The sequence below is a fragment of the Malus domestica genome, chromosome 08 (assembly GCF_042453785.1).
Source record: "Malus domestica chromosome 08, GDT2T_hap1".
NCBI classification, from domain to species: Eukaryota; Viridiplantae; Streptophyta; class Magnoliopsida; order Rosales; family Rosaceae; genus Malus; species Malus domestica.
In genome coordinates this window covers 13,165,254-13,183,308 of record NC_091668.1, presented here as the reverse complement: position 1 = coordinate 13,183,308, position 18,055 = coordinate 13,165,254, and the positions used below count along the sequence as shown (strand labels likewise).

The following is an 18,055-nucleotide window of genomic DNA, read 5'->3' as shown; positions in this document are numbered from 1 at the left end:
ACGTGTCGCATTGTGATTGGCCTCCTGGTTGAAGGGAAGCTCTTCTGGGTCCTTGACGGTATAACGTTGACCGGTGCTCAGTAGTTTCGGGATTGGTCAAGTATGGTACAAACATACTCAATTTAATATCCTTTAGTATTTATTTTAATAAAAGTTTATAGTTGCTTTTTCTAATTAGCGTTTATGTCCGTAGTTCACTAAGCATATATTTATCATGTATTTTTTTTAACTTGGATCATTAAGCATGATTAATATACGTTAATAGGTACAAGACACAGTTCAAGTCGAGAATGATGAAACATGTATTCCAAATGAGAATTCAAAAGGCTTGAAAACTCCATATGTAGGGATGCTTTTTGACACAATGGAAGAGGCTAGAAACTATTATCAAGATTATGGCCGACAAGAGGGATTTTGGATTCGAACTCAATCTTCATCCAAGACAAGAAGTCGTTCAGACAATATAACAAGTAGACAATTTGTTTGTGCACATCAAGGGAAACATGTCTTGAGAAATATAGTACATGAGACTTTAGAAGAGAATGAAGATAGGGAAACATGTGAGATTGAGAATATGAAGAAAATGAATAAGAATTGTTCTACAGTGAAATGTGGGTGTAAAGCAAGTATGCGAATCGTACATGATAGATGGTCAAACAAATGGAAATTTTCAGTGTTCAAAGACATTCACAACCACAAACCAGTTACACCAGAAAGAAGAATGAAAATGAAGTTAAATAAAGTTATGCCCAAAGCTGCTAGAGTTCTCACTGAAACATTTCATGAAGAAAATTTGCCAATTGCAAAAGTTTCTTCAATTTTTGGTGGCACACATATTGGCTTTAACAAAAGAGATTGCTATAACCACTTGAGAAATGTCCAACATAGACAACTAGATGGATGTGATGCTCAGTCAGTGCTTACTTATTTCAAGAAAAAGCAAGCTGAAAATCCTCATTTTTTTATGCAATCCAATGTGATGAAAATAGAAGAGCAACTAATTTCTTTTGGGTGGATGCTCGGTCCCGCATGGCTTATCACTATTTTGGTGATGTTGTTACATTCGATACAACCTACAGGACAAACAAGTATGATATGCCTTTTGCACCATTCACTGGAGTAAACCACCATTGGCAGTCAATACAGTTTGGATGTGCACATTTACAAGATGAGACAAAAGTTACCTTTTTATGGTTGTTTGAGACATGGCTTGAAGCAATAGGAGGACGTCATCCGATTACAATTATTACTGAACAAGACTTGGCAATGAAAGGAGCAATTGCCAAGGTTTTTCCAAACACTCATCATCGATTATGCCTATGGCATATCAAGAAGAAGTTTGCTGAAAAGTTATCACATGTGTACTTTAAGAAGGCCAAGTTCAAGATTGAGATGAAAAAATGTACTCGGAAGACATATAAGATCGATGATTTTGAAGTAAAGTGGATGGCCTTGATGAAAGAAGATGGGTTGGAGAATGATGAGTGGCTAAAAAGTTTATATGAGATGTGTTCTTCTTGGGTTCTTGTTTATAATCGTAGAATATTTTTTGCAGGAATGAATACTACTAGACGTAGTGAGGGTATTAATTCCTTTTTTGATGGATTTGTCACACCAACAACAAATCTTAGTGAGTTTGTCGTCAAATATGAACAAGCACTGAAGAAGATTATGTAAAGAGAAAGTGACAAAGATTTTGAATCAGAACACAAGTATCGTATTGTCAATGAAGGAGAATTTCTTTTGCAACATGCAGCAAGTTTGTATACTAGAAATGTATTCAATAAATTCAAGGATGAATGGAGTAAAGTCAATCGGTACAAAGTTGAAGAAATGCCACGTGACAATGAATATCATGCATACGTAGTGAAATCAAAACTTGGAGAGCAAGAAGAGTTTGTGATGAAGCTAAATGTGCAAACGCATGAAGGTACGTGTGAATGCCAAAATTTTGAGTTTGTTGGAATACTTTGCAGACACTTGTTGAAAGTATTTGTCCGCTTGGATGTTGATACAATACCTGAACTTTTTATTTTGCCGCGATGGAAGCAAGAAGCAAACAAATTTAGGATAATAGATTTTAAAAGTTTGGTGACAGATGATGATAAAGAAGAATCAGAAGCTTTGAGACTTAGCCATATGTGTCATCAAGCAACTAAGTTGGCTTGTACTGTAGCTTCTTCAAATGAGGCATACACAATTTTCATGGAAGTTATAGATGAACTATCCAAAAAGCTGTCAGAATATTCTTGTGAAGATGCAACCATTGCTTCTTCAACAAAAATGACACATGTACTAATATTGATTCTTCTGTACTAGTACTGTTGAACCCATATATCTCACAAACTAAGGGTAGAAAGAAGGATAATATTAGTAGTTCGAAAAGAAGGTTGGCGGAAAATTCTTGACAAGATGCAAATGTTGCTTCTTCAACAAAAGGTGGCTCTCTACTGCTACTTTTGGACCCCAATATCTCACAAATGGGTAAAAAGGACAATATTAGCAATTCAAAAATGATGAAAAGTGGTATTGAGTTGGCTCAACAAAAGAAGAAAAGAAAATGTCGTTCATGCAATAAGTTAGTACGACATGACACAAGAAATTGCCCATCGAATAAGAAAAGAAGAAAGATCGAATCAACTAATGAATGTAAGTCGAATTAACTTTTTTTATTGATATTTTCCAATATTTGGTTACCTATTTATGTATATGTTTTTTTTTTTTTTGCGATTTTGTAATCTACCAGGGAATGAGGAACAAGAAGACTTGGGCAAATATGTGGAGAGTGATGATGCTTAAATTTTGTAGGATAGATTAGTCACTTAATTGTGCTATTTTGTTGTAGTTTTCATAGTTTGAAAAATTGGGTGTATTTTGTTAAAGTTTATGCCAACAATGTTTTGAAATTAGTTGTGTTTTATTAACGTTATTGAGACTTCACAAATTCGATTTCCGTCAAGCTTTATGAGAGAGAATTTTGATTTTTTTTAATCAAAATGCAAAATAAGAATTTTCTGTGAGATATTGGGGTAGAAAGAAGGATAATATCTCACATACTAAGGGATAGAGGGAGAGTTTGATGGAACCAGAATAGATTAGAAATGAATTGAGTGATGATGAAAAAGAAAAGCTTATTAGGTTTGCATAGGAAGGAGAAATGTAATTAGGGTTTTTATTCTTGTTCTTCACTGATTATTAGAAATAAATGAGAGGGAGAGTTGATTAAAATACTTTCCCCAAAAATAGGATTAGATGACAGCAAGAATTCAAAGATGATTATTAGACTATGCCAATTCGATGAAAGTCTATTAAGATAGATGAGAGAGAAAGAAAATTATAATTGTAAAGTTTTATTAATATTTAATATGTATTTTTCGGAAAATAGAAATAAAATTAATTGCCATATTGTCAACCTATCATCTCAACCATTAAAAGTGGACTAATCTATTGATTAGATACTTGTGTCAAAAATTGTGTAAAAAACATGGTGCAACGGATCCGTCCCCTATATATATATATATATATACCCACTCACAGTTACTTGCGAGGTCGCAGCCGTTCGAACTAGGCTAGCGAAGTCTCCGATAGTAACCGCACCTAAGAATAATATTGAGACCCATTAGTAATACTCAATTAAAACGTTTGAATTTGGAGAAACAGACGGTGGATTCGGAATCAGCGCGTCGAAATACACTAAGGAGGGTCCCGATCAATTTTCGTAAAAAGTTAACGAAAGTCAACAGGCAACCCTAAAAGTCAACCGAGACGCTATGGTGGTCAACTACGTTAAAACTTTAGAATTTCACTAAATGTATGTCAAAAAGGGACTCAGGACGTTGAAATTAGCCTATGAGGGTTTCCGAGATATTTTTGAAAAAGTCAACCTAAGAAATATTCCCAGAATATTCTGAGCCCATTTCAGAAATGGGCCAGGCTAGAACAATGGGCCACAGGCTTGGCCTTGGGTCATGGGCCGGGTTTTCTCTTCTTTTTTTCTTTTTTCCTAATCCGGCCACCAGTTTCTACAAAAGAGAAAGCCGAAAGTTCACCGGCCCCTATCGATTCCACAACTCAACCAAAACTAACAACCTAATAAACCAAATTGAAACTTAAAGGACGAGGAATTGAAGTATACCATTACAACTCCCAACCATGGCCGGAGTAGGCCGGAAAAGCACCTGCAACTTCCCGAGTTAGCCGAAAAATATGGGGACATTTCCCCTGTGCCGTTTCTGTGCCAAAACATCATCAAATCAGACACCTAGTGATCTAAAAGTCACTTCTAAATCACGAAAAGGATAAGAGAAGTTGACCCAATGCTTACCTAATGTCGGAGAATGAAGGATCTCGCCGAAGTTTGCAAGGTTTGGCGTGCTACTGCTGCTATGCAGTGATCTGTGTTTCTAGTGATCTGTGTTTCTGTGCATGTGTGCACCGACAGTAGAAAGGAGGAAACATAAGAGGGAGAGAAAAAGTGAAACGTGGTGCAGGGCCGGCCCTGAGAAATTGGGGGCCCTAGGCGAGCCTTCGAGTGGGGCCCTGAAGTTCTTTGATACCCAACTCATTGTATATTTATATGTATAAGAAAAGATTTCGCTCAATACATGAAAAAGTTCATTTCTATATCAAAAATCATTAGAATTCATATCCAAAGAATAAATATATGCAAACATACTTAAATATTACACGTCTCGCGTTTTTAGACGCAAATGTATTAATTAAGTTTACATAATCTAACTTTTCAACCAATTCTTTTTCAATTGACAAAATAGCTAACCCATTCAATCTTTCTTGTGACATAGTTGATCGAAGATACGATTTGATCAACGTTAATTTTGAGAAACTTCTTTCTGCATAGGCAACTGTAACTGGTATGGTTAACAAAATACGATAAGCAACCCATGCATTTGGGAAACAACCATCCATTTGTCTTATATATTTTAGCACTTCCATTGCTTGATTTATTTCCTTCGGCAAAGTTTCTCTTAAGATTCTTAGCTCTATAAATAAGTCTTTTCCATCAATATTAGAATGCTCACCATGTTTCAGAAATCCTTCAAGATTGATACAAAAACTCTTCAAGCTATCATTGTCTACATCTTTTAACTTCTTCAAATTAAACAAAAGCCCAAAAGTTTCTTCATATTTCTGAAATTGTTCAAACCTGATATGAAGTGGAAGTACGAGCTTGATCAACTATGAAGTAATCAACTCTAAAAGCTTTAATTGCTGATTGTGTTGCCACTTCACTAGCACTCTCATCAAACTGTTTCTTTCTTCGAATGATGCGTTTCTCACGAAAAACGGGCTCAATCTCCATCTCACTTGCTATTTTCTTAGCTTCATTCATTGCCTCTTCAAATCCAGTTTCTCTATACTAATCAAGAACGGATATAAGCCCTTTCAATTTATCAATAGCAACATCAATATGCATGTCTTCTTTTTGAAGAGTTTTGCTAACAGTATTAATAGCAAACAACAATTCATGCCAAATAACCATACCTAACAAGAACTCAAAATTCTCCAGCTCATGGATTGCTAGGGATTCAGCTTCACTCTTTGACTTAGGATCTTCACTAGTATTTGCCAAGTGAATCAAAGCATCTCTTATATGTTGAGCGCTTTCTCTTATGGGTTTAACACTTTCAATATGACTTTCCCAACGAGTTTGTGACAACGGTTTGAGGGTGTGACTTCCTTGCACATGATATGTAAAAACTTTCCATCGCTTTGTTGAGGATGAGAACAATGTATATATACGTTGTACCACTCCAAAAAAAGACATAGCTTTAGGACAACAATTGACCATATCACAAAGTGCAAGATTAAGGCTATGACAACCACATGGAGTGTAGAATGCTCTAGGATTTATTTCAAGTACTCTGCTTTGCATGCCTTTATTTTTGCCTTTCATATTTGAACCGTTGTCATAACCTTGTCCCCTTATGTCATCAACATCAAGTTTAAGAGTGCTCAATGCACCTAAAAGCATATCAAACAGTGCACACCCTGTTGAGTCATGTACATTCAGAAATTCTAAAAAGAATTCTTCAACCTTTATTGGAGTTTTTGTAACATCCACACACCTTATTATAAGAGACATTTGATCTTCGTGACTGGCATCCGGAGTGCAATCAAGTATCACTGAAAAATACTTTGCTTCTCGGATTCTTGCTATGATTTCACTTTTGACCTCACTTGCTAATAGTTGTATCAATTCATTTTGAATCTTGTGACCAAGATAATGGTAATGAGTCTCATGTGTATCAATACGCCGAATGTGCTCTTGCATTGTAGGATCAAATTCAGCAATCATTTCAATCACATTTAAAAAATTTCCATTATTCTCTTCATACAGCTTCTCATTGTCTCCATGAAATGCCAAAGTAACTTTTGCAAGTCTTTTCACAACAGCAATTATCCTCCATAACACTTGTCTCCAATGCTCTTTCTCTTTGTTGATTTGTTGTTGCACACTTTCATCAATTGTTTTACATTTTTGCAATCTTCTTTCCAATTCAATCCATTCACTCATGTAGTGAATGTGTTCCTTGCTAGTTTCATGAGTTGTAAGCATGTGACCAATATTCTTCCAATCTTTCAAACCCTCATTATCCAGGTAAGTCTTGATTCCAATTTGCTTGAATAACTTGCAACAAAAACAAAATACTATATCCAAAGAACATGAGTACACTAGCCACTTCCTATCTTGCGTCTCCCCATTAGGCAATTTTCTAATGTAATGTACAGAAGAAAAATGCCTACCTGAATTATCTTTCGGAAATGCAACATCATCAACTCTTTTAGGACCTCTTTCCACTAACATGTCCCTAAGATTTTGATCAATCTTATCCCAATTCCCTGGATCATCAATATCCAAAGGAAAGACAATTTCATTATCCTTACCATTCTCATTAGTTTGATCATGTTCTTCAATGTCAGTCTCAATCAGAGGTTCATCTTCTTGCTCTTTACTACCATCGTCAGATAGAGGCTCATATCGTTCATCTTGCTCTTCATTATCAATCTCAGTCATGAAATCATCTTTCTCCCCATTACTGTCATGATTCCCTTGTTCCTCATTCACTGAAATATCATCTTGTTTCTTGAAAAACTTACTGAGAGATCCAACCTGAGACTTTATTAATGCTTCTTCATTTTCCTTATTTCTTCTTTTTTGAGACCCAGAGAGATACTTTCTGTTTCTGTTAGTGGACTTACTATTTCTAATAGAAGGCATGATAACCAACTCTTTTTCAATTAGGAAATCACAACCCCACAATCAACAATCAACTCAATATTCTGTAAACAACAAATTGACAAAGAAACAAACTAAAATTCAAATTTTACCCACTACCCAACACAACAGTTTGATACAAATGACACAACACAAAATGAGGCGCATAAAAAATATGGTAAAATTCAACATCAAAACTTTGAATTATCTTGAACCAAAACTAGTTAGGAAGCAAAAGTAACCAACCTTGTTAAGTGCACCCATAATCCATGTATCTTCTTGAAGGGATTTAACCACTTTATTAAGTGCATCCACAAGTTCGAATTTTATAACTGCAATATAGACACTTGACAAGTGAATACTCTGATTTCGCATAAACAATACACATTAAAATAAACAAATCATAAACCCCTAGAATCGAAAATAACTACAATTTTTCAACTTCTATTTTAGTAGATATTTTAGAATTTCACATGGTATGTTTTCATGCAAGTATACAAATTGGAAATGTGTGAATGTCCTTGTAAATTTAGTATCAGCACAATATCCGGGATGTTATCTTCCTAAGCATGCCCAACACAGGTATGCCACAATTGATCCATAAAAGAAAAGGACACTTTCATAGAGATTTAGGGATTATACAATGGCAGTAAGTAACGGTAGTAGGTAACATATGGAGGCCTTTCCTATACATCACACCGTGACCTCAAATGATTTTACCGAAACAATACAAGTTATTCGCAATTTTTAGACCAATCTGTTTCATTAATAAATATTCCAAATGTTAGTATTTCATGGCTGGAGTTGGATAACAATTTATTAAATCACCAACTACCATATTCTCATGACTCCATGAAAGCCATTTGCAGAACTTATAAGAAAATGAAAACAAATAACTTACAATATAGTAATGACAGCATAACCAGCAATGGATTCCAGACCACACTTCCCAAACTTCACTCTCTTGGTTACTCTTCAGCACGAGTGACTCACCTCCAAAATCACTTCCACTGTAAAAAAAAATTGTCAGTGATTAGAACACCCAGTTAATTACAACAAACACCCAATTGGAAGCTACAAAATCCAGTGAAAAAAACCCAACTTACCATCACTTTTATTAGTCTCTGGACACCACGGAAACCCCTTCAAGATCTGATAAGTATTGCAAATGGGTCCAGCACAAACTTGCTCAATGTTCAATTTGCTATGTACGTTAAATTCCCAAAAAAAAGGTGAAGTGTTGCTGAAGTTTCTGTTTCACCCCAACCAAGACATTTTGCAGCCAAGTTTCAACTTTCAAGACAACTATATAATTTTATATTTAAATATTTTATTAAATTCAAACTTTAAAAATATATTTATATATATTATATATATACACACATATTTAAAAGGATATATTTTGGGGCCCCCTCCCCACCCAAAACATACGGCTGGTTCCAATTTTTTTTTTTTATAATTTAATATTTAGATATTTTACTCAAACTACAAAATTATATATATAAATATATATATATATATATATATATATATATATATGTTTGTACCATACTTGACCAATCCCGAAACTACTGAGCACCGGTCAACGTTATACCATCAAGGACCCAGAAGAGCTTCCCTTCAACCAGGAGGCCAATCACAATGCGACACGTGTCGACATCAGAAGCCAATCACAGCTCGACACGTGTCAACATCAGAAGCCAATCACAACACGACACGTGTCAATGTTAGAACAAAACTAGAAACTCTCCTCTATAAATAGGGATCATTCTCCCACAATAATCTCTAATGTCATTTTGTACTAAACTATTCACTAGAACTCACAAAATGAGAGCTTGAACCTATGTATTTGTGTAAACCCTTCACAATTAATGAGAACTCCTCTACTCTGTGGACGTAGCCGATCTGGGTGAACCACGTACATCTTGTGTTTGCTTCCCTGTCCTTATTCATTTACGTACTTATCTTCACTAGTGATCGAAGCAACCAAGCAAAGGTCACAAACCTGACACTTTCTGTTGTAGCAAAGTCCTCGCTGATTTTGTGCATCAACATTTGGCGCCGTCTGTGGGAAAGACACTTACTCCCACTCTCTTCAGCTTTGTTAAGCTGGTTTCCACCGCTCGTACACTTTCTTTTGGCCAAACATCTCTCTCCAACATGGGGAGCGAAAGAAGCCATAGCACACAGAATGACACCCTCATTGGACCTAGTATGAAGCAACGAAAGCAGGAAGGAAATAGAGTTACTCTTCAAGCTAAAGTCGATGAGTTAGAAGCTCAGAACAACAAGATAGCGATGAGGAACGAGGTCCTCCAAGAGCAGTATGAAAAATTTTTCGAGATGCTTCACGAGGCTAGGCATGCTTAAGCACACAAGCGCGTCGCCTCTGCTGAGGTCAACAATCATCTGAATGCCCCCCAACACGGAGGGTCACCGATATCCAACACGGATATCCCTGATAGGGATCGAGCTACACATCAATGTGATAATCAACATGAGACTTATCTCAATCCAGCTACTTCAACCCGAAGCAGAAGGAGTAGAGGAAAGCACCTCCTCACAGAAGGAGTGGAAGGATCAAAAGCCGTCTATCGCGATTGTCGAGACTTCCTAAAGCAACGTCGAGAGAATCCCATCCACATAAGCTCAAAGATCAATGACCCAAGAGTTTCTGAAAGACTCAGTCCTCTCCTACGACCTAGGCCAGCAGTTAATCTAGGGAATGGGCAACAAGTCCCAGAAGAACATGAAGGTACAGGGGACTCGGAAATGTTCCGACATACTCACTCTAGGAGTCAGTGTGACGAGTCCAAGGAAAAATCATGCTATCTTGATCAAACTTTCCTACTTCCAAGAGGCGATGGGGACTTACGGAAGAAAACTTCAGTGGTGCACGACTCCACTCAGGACCCCCTTGTCCTACAACTCCTGGAGGAAGTAAACAAGTTGAAGGCTGAACGTCAAGCCGAGATACCTGACTGGAACCAACCCAGGCCTGGCCCCCTCACAAGAAGGATTCTCAACACCCCCCTCCAAGCAAAGACAAAGCAGAAGCTTGGCTTACAACTCTATACTGGAAAGGAAGACCCGATTGAACACCTTAACCTCTTTGAGTCCACCATGGTATACCGGAGACACACCGACGAAGAACGGTGCCTTCTCTTCCCCTCTACCCTATCTGGCGGAGCTTTAAACTGGTATTGCCGTCTTCCACCTGAGACAGTAGACTCATTTGAAGAGTTGAGGAAGCTGTTTGTCTCTCAACACATCTTCCAGACCGATCGCTTGCATTCCGCAGATGACTTGTACACTATTCGCCAGAAGCCGGACGAGTCATTACGAAAGTATGCTGGCCGCTTCAGCCATGAGTATTCTCGTTGCGCTGAGGCAGATGACAAGACCTCCCTCAAGGCCTTCACGGCAGGCTTACGTGACTGTTTCTTTAAGTACATGATCAATGCCAACACTTGGAAAACTTACTCTGAGGTGATGGCACAAGCTTACAACCATGCCTCCGCCGAGGCAAGAACATATCAAGGGAAACCCCCTACAGTCACCCCTTATCAGCAAGTAGGGAGTGGAGGCCAGATCCAACCGAATGAGAAGACCTCAACCTTCCAAACGGTAGCAGCACACCCCCCTGCCTCATTTAATGCTTCGCCAAGTCAGCAGACATATCAATCCCAAGGCAAAAGGAAAGATTTCCATCCTCACCAATCTCATTTTAATAAAAAGAATAAGGGGCACTATCGCGATAACTCAGGATATCGTCACAATAACTCCCGTCCCCAGGCAGTCAATGCAGTGGGCCAATCATATGTCAAGACAGGCCCTACCCCGAGGTATGAGACATACACACCTTTGAACGCTACATGCGTGGCCATCTACCCCAGTATAGCTCATCTGATACCAAAGCCAAAGCCAAGACAGCCAGATTACAAGTCCACGAAAAACACGGGCATGTTTTGCTGCTACCACGAGTATAATGGCCATGATGGCGAGAAGTGCGTCATCCTCCATGATCATATTGAAGCTTTGGCACGTGAAGGAAAAATTGATCAGTTCCTCCTTCACCCTCCAAGTTATAACCGTAACCAACGTCAGGTGAATGTGATATATTCTATAAGCGGCGGCGCACCTATGTCTGAATCTTCCAATAGGGCCATGAAAAACAGTGAACGAACTTTGAGACCTGGCCATCAAGTGTTTCACGTGGAAGACATCAGGGGAGGCAAGTATCAAAAGCCTAACTGGGATCCAATATGTTTCTACCCTGAGGAAGAAAGAGGTATCATCTACCCTCACAACGACCCGCTGATCGTGGAGGCTCACATAGCAAATTTTGATGTGAAACGAATCCTGATAGACACATGTACTTCAGTTAATATCATGTTTGCTGAAGCTTTCAAGGCACTTAATGTAGTTGAACACTTGCTCGATCGCTCGATTTCTCCTCTGATAAGCTTCTCTGGCGATATCGTGCAACCTTTAGGGAGTATACACTTACCCATCACCATTGGTACATGCCCCTACACAGCTACTATTACCACTAACTTCCTAGTGGTCAATTGCCCGACGGCATACAATGTCATCTTTGGGCGCACAGGCATCAATGATCTCAAGGCCATGGTATCCACGCATATGTTGTTGATGAAGTTTCCAACCCCTTTCGGCAATGGATACATCAGGGGAGATCAACTTAGTGCTCGATCATGTTACAACACTTCAGTTAAGCAATGATGAGTAGATTTTATATTATATATTTTACCCTAATCTTAGTATATTTTGGTTAATATATTGGAAGAATTTTGATACTTTGAATTGTATTTTCAATATAGGACTTTCGACTTCCTCTGGAGCAAAACAGGACCAAATGGACGAATTTTGGAGTAATTCCAATTGGAGGACGTTCGTGAGTCACTTAGCTTGATGGTATCAAAATTTGGGATTTTTCCACCAAGCGGTGATTTTCTGACGATGAAATAAAGAAGCAGTGCGCAGTGCTGGAAAATGACGTTTTTGGGCTTAAATTGCGTTTTTGGAGCCCAAGATGACCTCGGATGGGTTCGTGGCCTTCTGGAAAAGTGTTCAGAATATTCCAAACATCAAATCCAGTTATATTGGGCCAGTTTTGGAGCAGCTTTTGGGCCAAAACGTGGCTGTTCAGATTTTAGACGAATTTTACTATTTTTATTTAGGGTTTTTTATTAATTGGAGTGGCTAGGGTTTGTGTGGGGGCTTAGCAGATATATTGCTTGGCCGTCTACAGTTTTAGATTACGCTTTATTTTATGCAATATTGGAGACAGAGAGAAGTGCTAGGGTTTTGAAGATTTTCTACTTGAAGGTGTTTTCAATCCTTTTCTTAATAATATTTTCTATGATTTCAATTATGAATATGCGGAACTAATTTCTTTTGCTAGGGCGAAGCCTTGAGCCTTAGCATGAATATGTGATTTTTATTTAATTGCTTATGATCGATTGCATGCGTACTTTGAATTGTTAATCACCGGGATAAAAACTATCTAATTGTCGTAATGCCTGATCACCATTAGGATCTTTAGAAAAGTAATTTGATGCAATTTTGGTCGGAAGGTTCCCTGAAATTGACGCTGGCTTCTTGTGATTAATAATTGTAATTTCTCTTAGGATGAATATCACGTCTTAAGGATTGCATGGTTTTTCAAAGGATTTTCATAAAGCATAATGAGTCTTTCATGTTCATATTTGATCCGAATGTCCGGACGGGTTGCATGTTAGATATACGTTCTACGTTGGAGGTTCCAAGTAGAATATGAATTAGGAAAATCTAACCTTCAAAGTGGTATGTGTAGATCATAAGTAATGGGTAAAAATTCATAGGATTACTAGGTGATGGTGGAACCCTAGTGCCTTCTCAATTTGATTTTCTCAAAACTGTTTTTTTTTCTCTAGTCCTAATATTGCAGATTGTCTTATCATTAATAGTTAAATTCGTTTTTAATTTAAGTAGGTTATAAAATCAATCATCTAAATTTCTACTTTACAATCATTAATTGGAATCTGATTTGTTTCGAATTATTTAATAATCCCTGTGGAGAATGACCTTGCGAGATCCGTTTATACTACAATATCCTTGTAATTCTTGCAAGTAAAATAGGAGGTTTTTATCGCATTCACATGAGCAGTAAAAATCCTATCAAGAAAATGGCGCCGTTGCCGGGGATTATTTAAAATAATCCCTACGAATCAGATTTTCAATTAGTTATTGCTGTTTATACATATATAAAAAATAAAAAAATATTTAATTTTCGTTTTCATTTATTTTTACAGATTACAACAGTACGGATTTCAGAAATCTGTGCATGGTCAGCACCCGTTCAACATTGCAGAAATTGATTCCATTTGATCCAGAATTTGAGCAGCATTTAAGGAGGAAACGCAGGGAGCAAAATTTGCAGCGGGTTCGTCCTCTGCAGGAGACTTTTCTGCAATCAGACTTTGACCTGCACAAAAAAAAAAAATGGCGTTTATAATTCCAGAGGCAGGTCTGCCCCTGGGTGATTCACTGACTGCCCATACCACAAATATACCCAGTTGCATCACATATCCGGCAGTGGAGGAAGGGACTGCATTTGAAATAAAACAGCACATGTTGAATATTCTACCTACGTTTCATGGGTTGTCATCTGATGATCCTAACATGCACATTGCAGAATTTTTAATGGGGTGCAAAAACATTTTGGTGAGAGGATTTTCAGCTGAATCTATTAAGCTGCGGTTATTTCCATACACTCTAAAAGATCAGGCAAGAAGATGGCTCCTCACACTCCCATCAGGAAGCATTACAACTTGGGCCCAACTCAGTGAAAAATTTTTAAACAAGTATTATCCGGCTTCTAAGACCCTTGACATGAGAACTCAGATTTTATCTTTTGCCCAAAAACCAAATGAAGAGTTTCATGAGGCGTGGGAGCGATTTAAGGAGTTGATTAGAAAATGTCCACATTCGGGTATTAACACTACTGATCAAATGCACATATTTTTCAGAGGGTTGAATATGACTACAAAAACTCTTGTCAACGCTTCATGCGGAGGTACGTACAAAGACAAAAATGCACAAGAGGCTTGTTTGTTATTTGAAAAAATGGCAGAAGATACTCAGCAGTGGGCAGTGGAGCAACCACAATCTAGGTCAGCTTTTGAGATGCCAAATGGTTCTCCATATGTTACAGCACAAATTGAAAAAATGGAGAAAAGGCTAGAAGCAAAATTTGACATGTTATTACAGAGAATGCCAGGTTCACAGGTTGCTGTATAGCAGCCTTTACAAGCTGCCTGCAGCATTTGCAACTTGACAAATCATGATTTTTTGAGCTGTCCACATAAAGATGCTTATCCGGAATTTACAGCAGAGCAGGTTAATTCATTCAACAATTTCCAGCGTCCCCGATATGACCCGTATTCTAATTTCTACAACCCAGGTTGGAGAGATCATCCTAATTTAAGGTGGGACAAGGAACAGCACACTAGGCCTCAATTTCAACAGCAGGTACAGCAACCTGCTGCACCTAAGGCTGCTTGGGAAGTTGCAATTGAAAAATTGGCAAATACTACCACTCAAGAAATTCAAAATCTGCATGCAGCAGTGAAAAACATCGAAAAACAGATGGGGCAGATTGCTTTACAGGTTTCAGAAAGAGCTCCGGGTACATTTCCTAATCAAACAGTACCTAATCCAAGAGGACGAGAAGAATGCAATGCTATACGGACTCTACGGTCTGGCAAAAGTTACAACAACAAACATGAAAATTCTGTTGGGAATTCACAGGCAGCAGAACTACCCCAAACTAAATCTGCAATTATTGAAGATTCTGAAATTTCTTCAGATTCTGGGCAGTCCCAAGACAGATCCGAAAATACTGCAGAAGCTTCCACAAAAACTGCAGAACGTGTTTACGAACCCCTTATGCCGTATCCAGAAAGGTTGAGACCTAAAGCTAAAGATCAACAGTTAGCAGATTTTATGAAAACTTTGGCTAAAGTTCAAATTAATCTGCCGTTAATTGATGCCATCAAGAACATTCCGTCTTATGCCAAGTTTTTGAAGGATGTTTGCACAAAGAAAAAGAAGCTTGTTGATTTTGAGAAAGTGATTCTTACAGAACAATGCAGTGCGGTCTTACTACATAAATTGCCTCCAAAGAAAAAAGATCCAGGGAGTTTTACTATCTCTTGCACCATTGGAAATTGTGATTTTAGTAGTGCTTTAATTGATTTAGGTGCTGGTGTAAACTTAATGCCATATTCTGTTTTCAAACGTTTAGGTGAAGGGGAGCTAAAGCCAACCTCCAGTATTATTCAATTGGCTGACCGTTCAATTACCTACCCTAAAGGAGTCATTGAAGATGTTATTGTGAAGGTTGACAATTTATATTTACCAGCTGATTTTATGGTGTTGGACATGGATGAGGATTTGACAACGCCCATTATTTTGGGCCGCCCATTTCTGGCAACAGCCCGAACTCTTATTGACGTTGAAGCCGGAACATTAACATTTCGGGTTGAAGATCACACTGTTGTTTTCAAGTTGTTTGAAGCAAGCATACATTCAGGTGACAAGCAAGAATGCATGCGTGTTGATGCACTGGATGGTTTACCAAGTGCCAAGTTTATGAACAGATCATCAACTGACCATCTGTCCATAAAGCCCCCGAATTTAACTCGTGATTGTTCAAGTCCTAAACCACAGCAGCAAAGGGTGATACATGAAGACCAGCCAATTGACACTATGAAAAAAACATGAAAATTTGCCTTGCAGCCCAAATTTTAAGAAAATACAGCCTGGTAAAAAAGTGTGGTTATTAAGTTCAGATTTCAAGTCATTTCCAGGGAAACAAGAGTCTCAATGGAAAGGCCCTTTTCTGGTTACTAAAGTTTTTCAGAATGGTAATGTGGACATTAAGGCTAAGGGCACAGATTTCTCATTTAAGGTGACCAAGCATCAACTAAAACCATGCATAGAGAAATTTGGTGTAGGCAAGTCATCAACTTTGAAGGAACCAGTGATCTAGACACCGGACTTCCGCAACGTCTAGCTACAGACTTAAAATAAAGCGCTTATTGGGAGGCAACCCAATTTTTCTAAACTCTTTCCTAATTTTAATTTTCGTTTGATTCTCTTTAATATAAAATAAAATAAAATAAAAAAACATACATAAAAAATTATATAAAAAATAAAAATAAAAAATAAATAAAAAATAAAAAAATTTTGAAAAAAAAATGGAAGATTGCATATTGATTTTATTTACCCAGTTTATTTGATTTTATTTTAATTTTTTGACGCATATTGGTTAATTGCAGGTTGCAAACGTTGAAAATAAAGCGCGTCCTATGCTGGAATCCTGCACCCAGCAGCAAGTCTAAAGTTCACATCAACCACATCTACACTATGCTGGAAATTTAAAGCAGTCCACATAAAAAGCCATTCACAGATGCAAGTTTGGGGGGATTGTTGCAGATCCAGCACATAAACAGAATTTAGAGCAGTTAATTTCTGCAGCTCAGTTTTGCGATGCATGGAGGAAGCATAATTAAATCACAGATCCATACACCACAGAACTGAGTACAGATATTATTACCAGATCTACAACAACTACACTTGCAAGGATATGAAATTTTACCTCCCAGATTCACCGATCTGGGCTCTTGGAAGCTTGTGCTGTTTGTTTATTGAAGCTGATATTTGTCCACCCTTCTGTTTCCTTGGCTCTATCATTAATCCGTATACCCCTACACAAAGAGCCAAAATTTGAGTACATACAGGTTAACTATGGCATTATAAGGAACTGTCGTTGAACATGAAAATGTTGAGTTTAGCGACTGCAGAAGCAACAGAACGAGATCTTTACCTTCTTTATTTGCAGAGGTCGAGACATTTGCCGTTTCTTTTGCCCTCAGGGACCACTAGACTGGAAGCTCAAGGTTGTTGTCTCTCGGTTGTATGCTGGTTTGGAGTGTCATTTTTCAGTCACAGAAGTAATTTTATTATTCAAATAGCAGATCATCGTCGATCCAAAAAAAAAAAAAAAAAAAAAAAGGGTTGCGGTTTTTACCTAAAAATTTGCAGATCCATGAATTTGGGAGCTTTTCAAGTCCGTCTCTTCAGTCTCTTTGTGCATCTCGGACACCTACTACAGAAAGAAAAAAATCCGTGTAAGCTTCTACAGAGACTCATCTCGCAAATATAACTTGCACAGATTTATTTTTTCGCAAGCTAAGAGACATGGATCTTGAAAGAGGTAAGAGTGATTACCGTGGCATGTGCAAAATGGTACTCCAATGTCTGATGGCTTGAGGCTTGGGGGACATGATTTTGTGGAGTTGAGATGGCGATTCAGGGTGATGTTGTCTCGGATTCGAAATTATTGGGGGTCCTCACATAGATAAAACGACATGCATGTGTTAGATTTAGTTCTATTTCTCTAAAACAAATAAATCTGAGACATGAAAACAAAAGATTGGAGGATGATTTTACCTTTGGGATTCAGTTGTTCCGATTTTCCACCACGGCTGGGTACTCACGGAGGTGTGTTGTTGTTGGATTATGGATGGTTACGGATGGGGGCTGCAAGGGTTGAGAAAGAATGTGGGGGAAGGATGGCTATTTTTCATTTTAAAGAGATATGGGTTCTGAGTGAAACAGAGAGGAGGTGGCTGAATTTCTAAGAGACCGAAGGATTTTGCGTTTCTGAGAGCCATGATTTTAGAGAGAGCAGAGGAATGGGGTCCTAAGGCAATGCGAAGAAAGAAGGACTTGCTGAAAAAATGGAGAGAG

At 38.0% G+C, this 18,055-nt stretch overlaps 3 protein-coding genes, 1 long non-coding RNA gene, 1 other non-coding gene and 1 pseudogene across 5 annotated transcripts; 2 read left to right on the top strand and 4 right to left on the bottom strand.

The window, feature by feature from the left end:
- The first annotated feature begins 1,029 nt into the window (after positions 1–1,029).
- LOC139198043 (protein FAR1-RELATED SEQUENCE 5-like) lies at positions 1,030–1,677 on the top strand. Its single transcript, XM_070826286.1, has one exon. It carries the CDS (start codon positions 1,030–1,032, stop codon positions 1,675–1,677), a length of 648 nt encoding a protein of 215 aa, XP_070682387.1.
- Positions 1,678–4,561: 2,884 nt separating this feature from the next.
- LOC139198463 (uncharacterized) lies at positions 4,562–6,738 on the bottom strand (annotated as a pseudogene).
- Positions 6,612–7,240, bottom strand: LOC139198042 (sphingoid long chain base kinase 5-like). The gene is made up of 2 exons (XM_070826285.1): positions 6,766–7,240; positions 6,612–6,649 (listed from the first exon to the last, which is right to left on the bottom strand). The coding sequence occupies exons 1-2, from the start codon at positions 7,238–7,240 to the stop codon at positions 6,612–6,614; spliced, it is 513 nt and encodes a 170-aa protein (XP_070682386.1).
- Positions 7,241–13,741: 6,501 nt separating this feature from the next.
- Positions 13,742–16,644, top strand: LOC139198041 (uncharacterized). Its single transcript, XM_070826284.1, has 4 exons — positions 13,742–14,519; positions 14,610–15,979; positions 16,111–16,167; positions 16,582–16,644. Exons 1-4 carry the CDS (start codon positions 13,742–13,744, stop codon positions 16,642–16,644), a joined length of 2,268 nt encoding a protein of 755 aa, XP_070682385.1.
- LOC139198488 (small nucleolar RNA R71) lies at positions 14,129–14,233 on the bottom strand. Its single transcript, XR_011584016.1, has one exon. It is a non-coding gene; the product is annotated as a small nucleolar RNA R71 (small nucleolar RNA).
- A 183-nt stretch (positions 16,645–16,827) lies between the features above and the next one.
- On the bottom strand, positions 16,828–17,663 carry LOC139198357 (uncharacterized). Its single transcript, XR_011583785.1, has 4 exons — positions 17,534–17,663; positions 17,334–17,411; positions 17,130–17,224; positions 16,828–17,010 (listed from the first exon to the last, which is right to left on the bottom strand). It is a non-coding gene; the product is annotated as an uncharacterized lncRNA (long non-coding RNA).
- Positions 17,664–18,055: the final 392 nt, after the last annotated feature.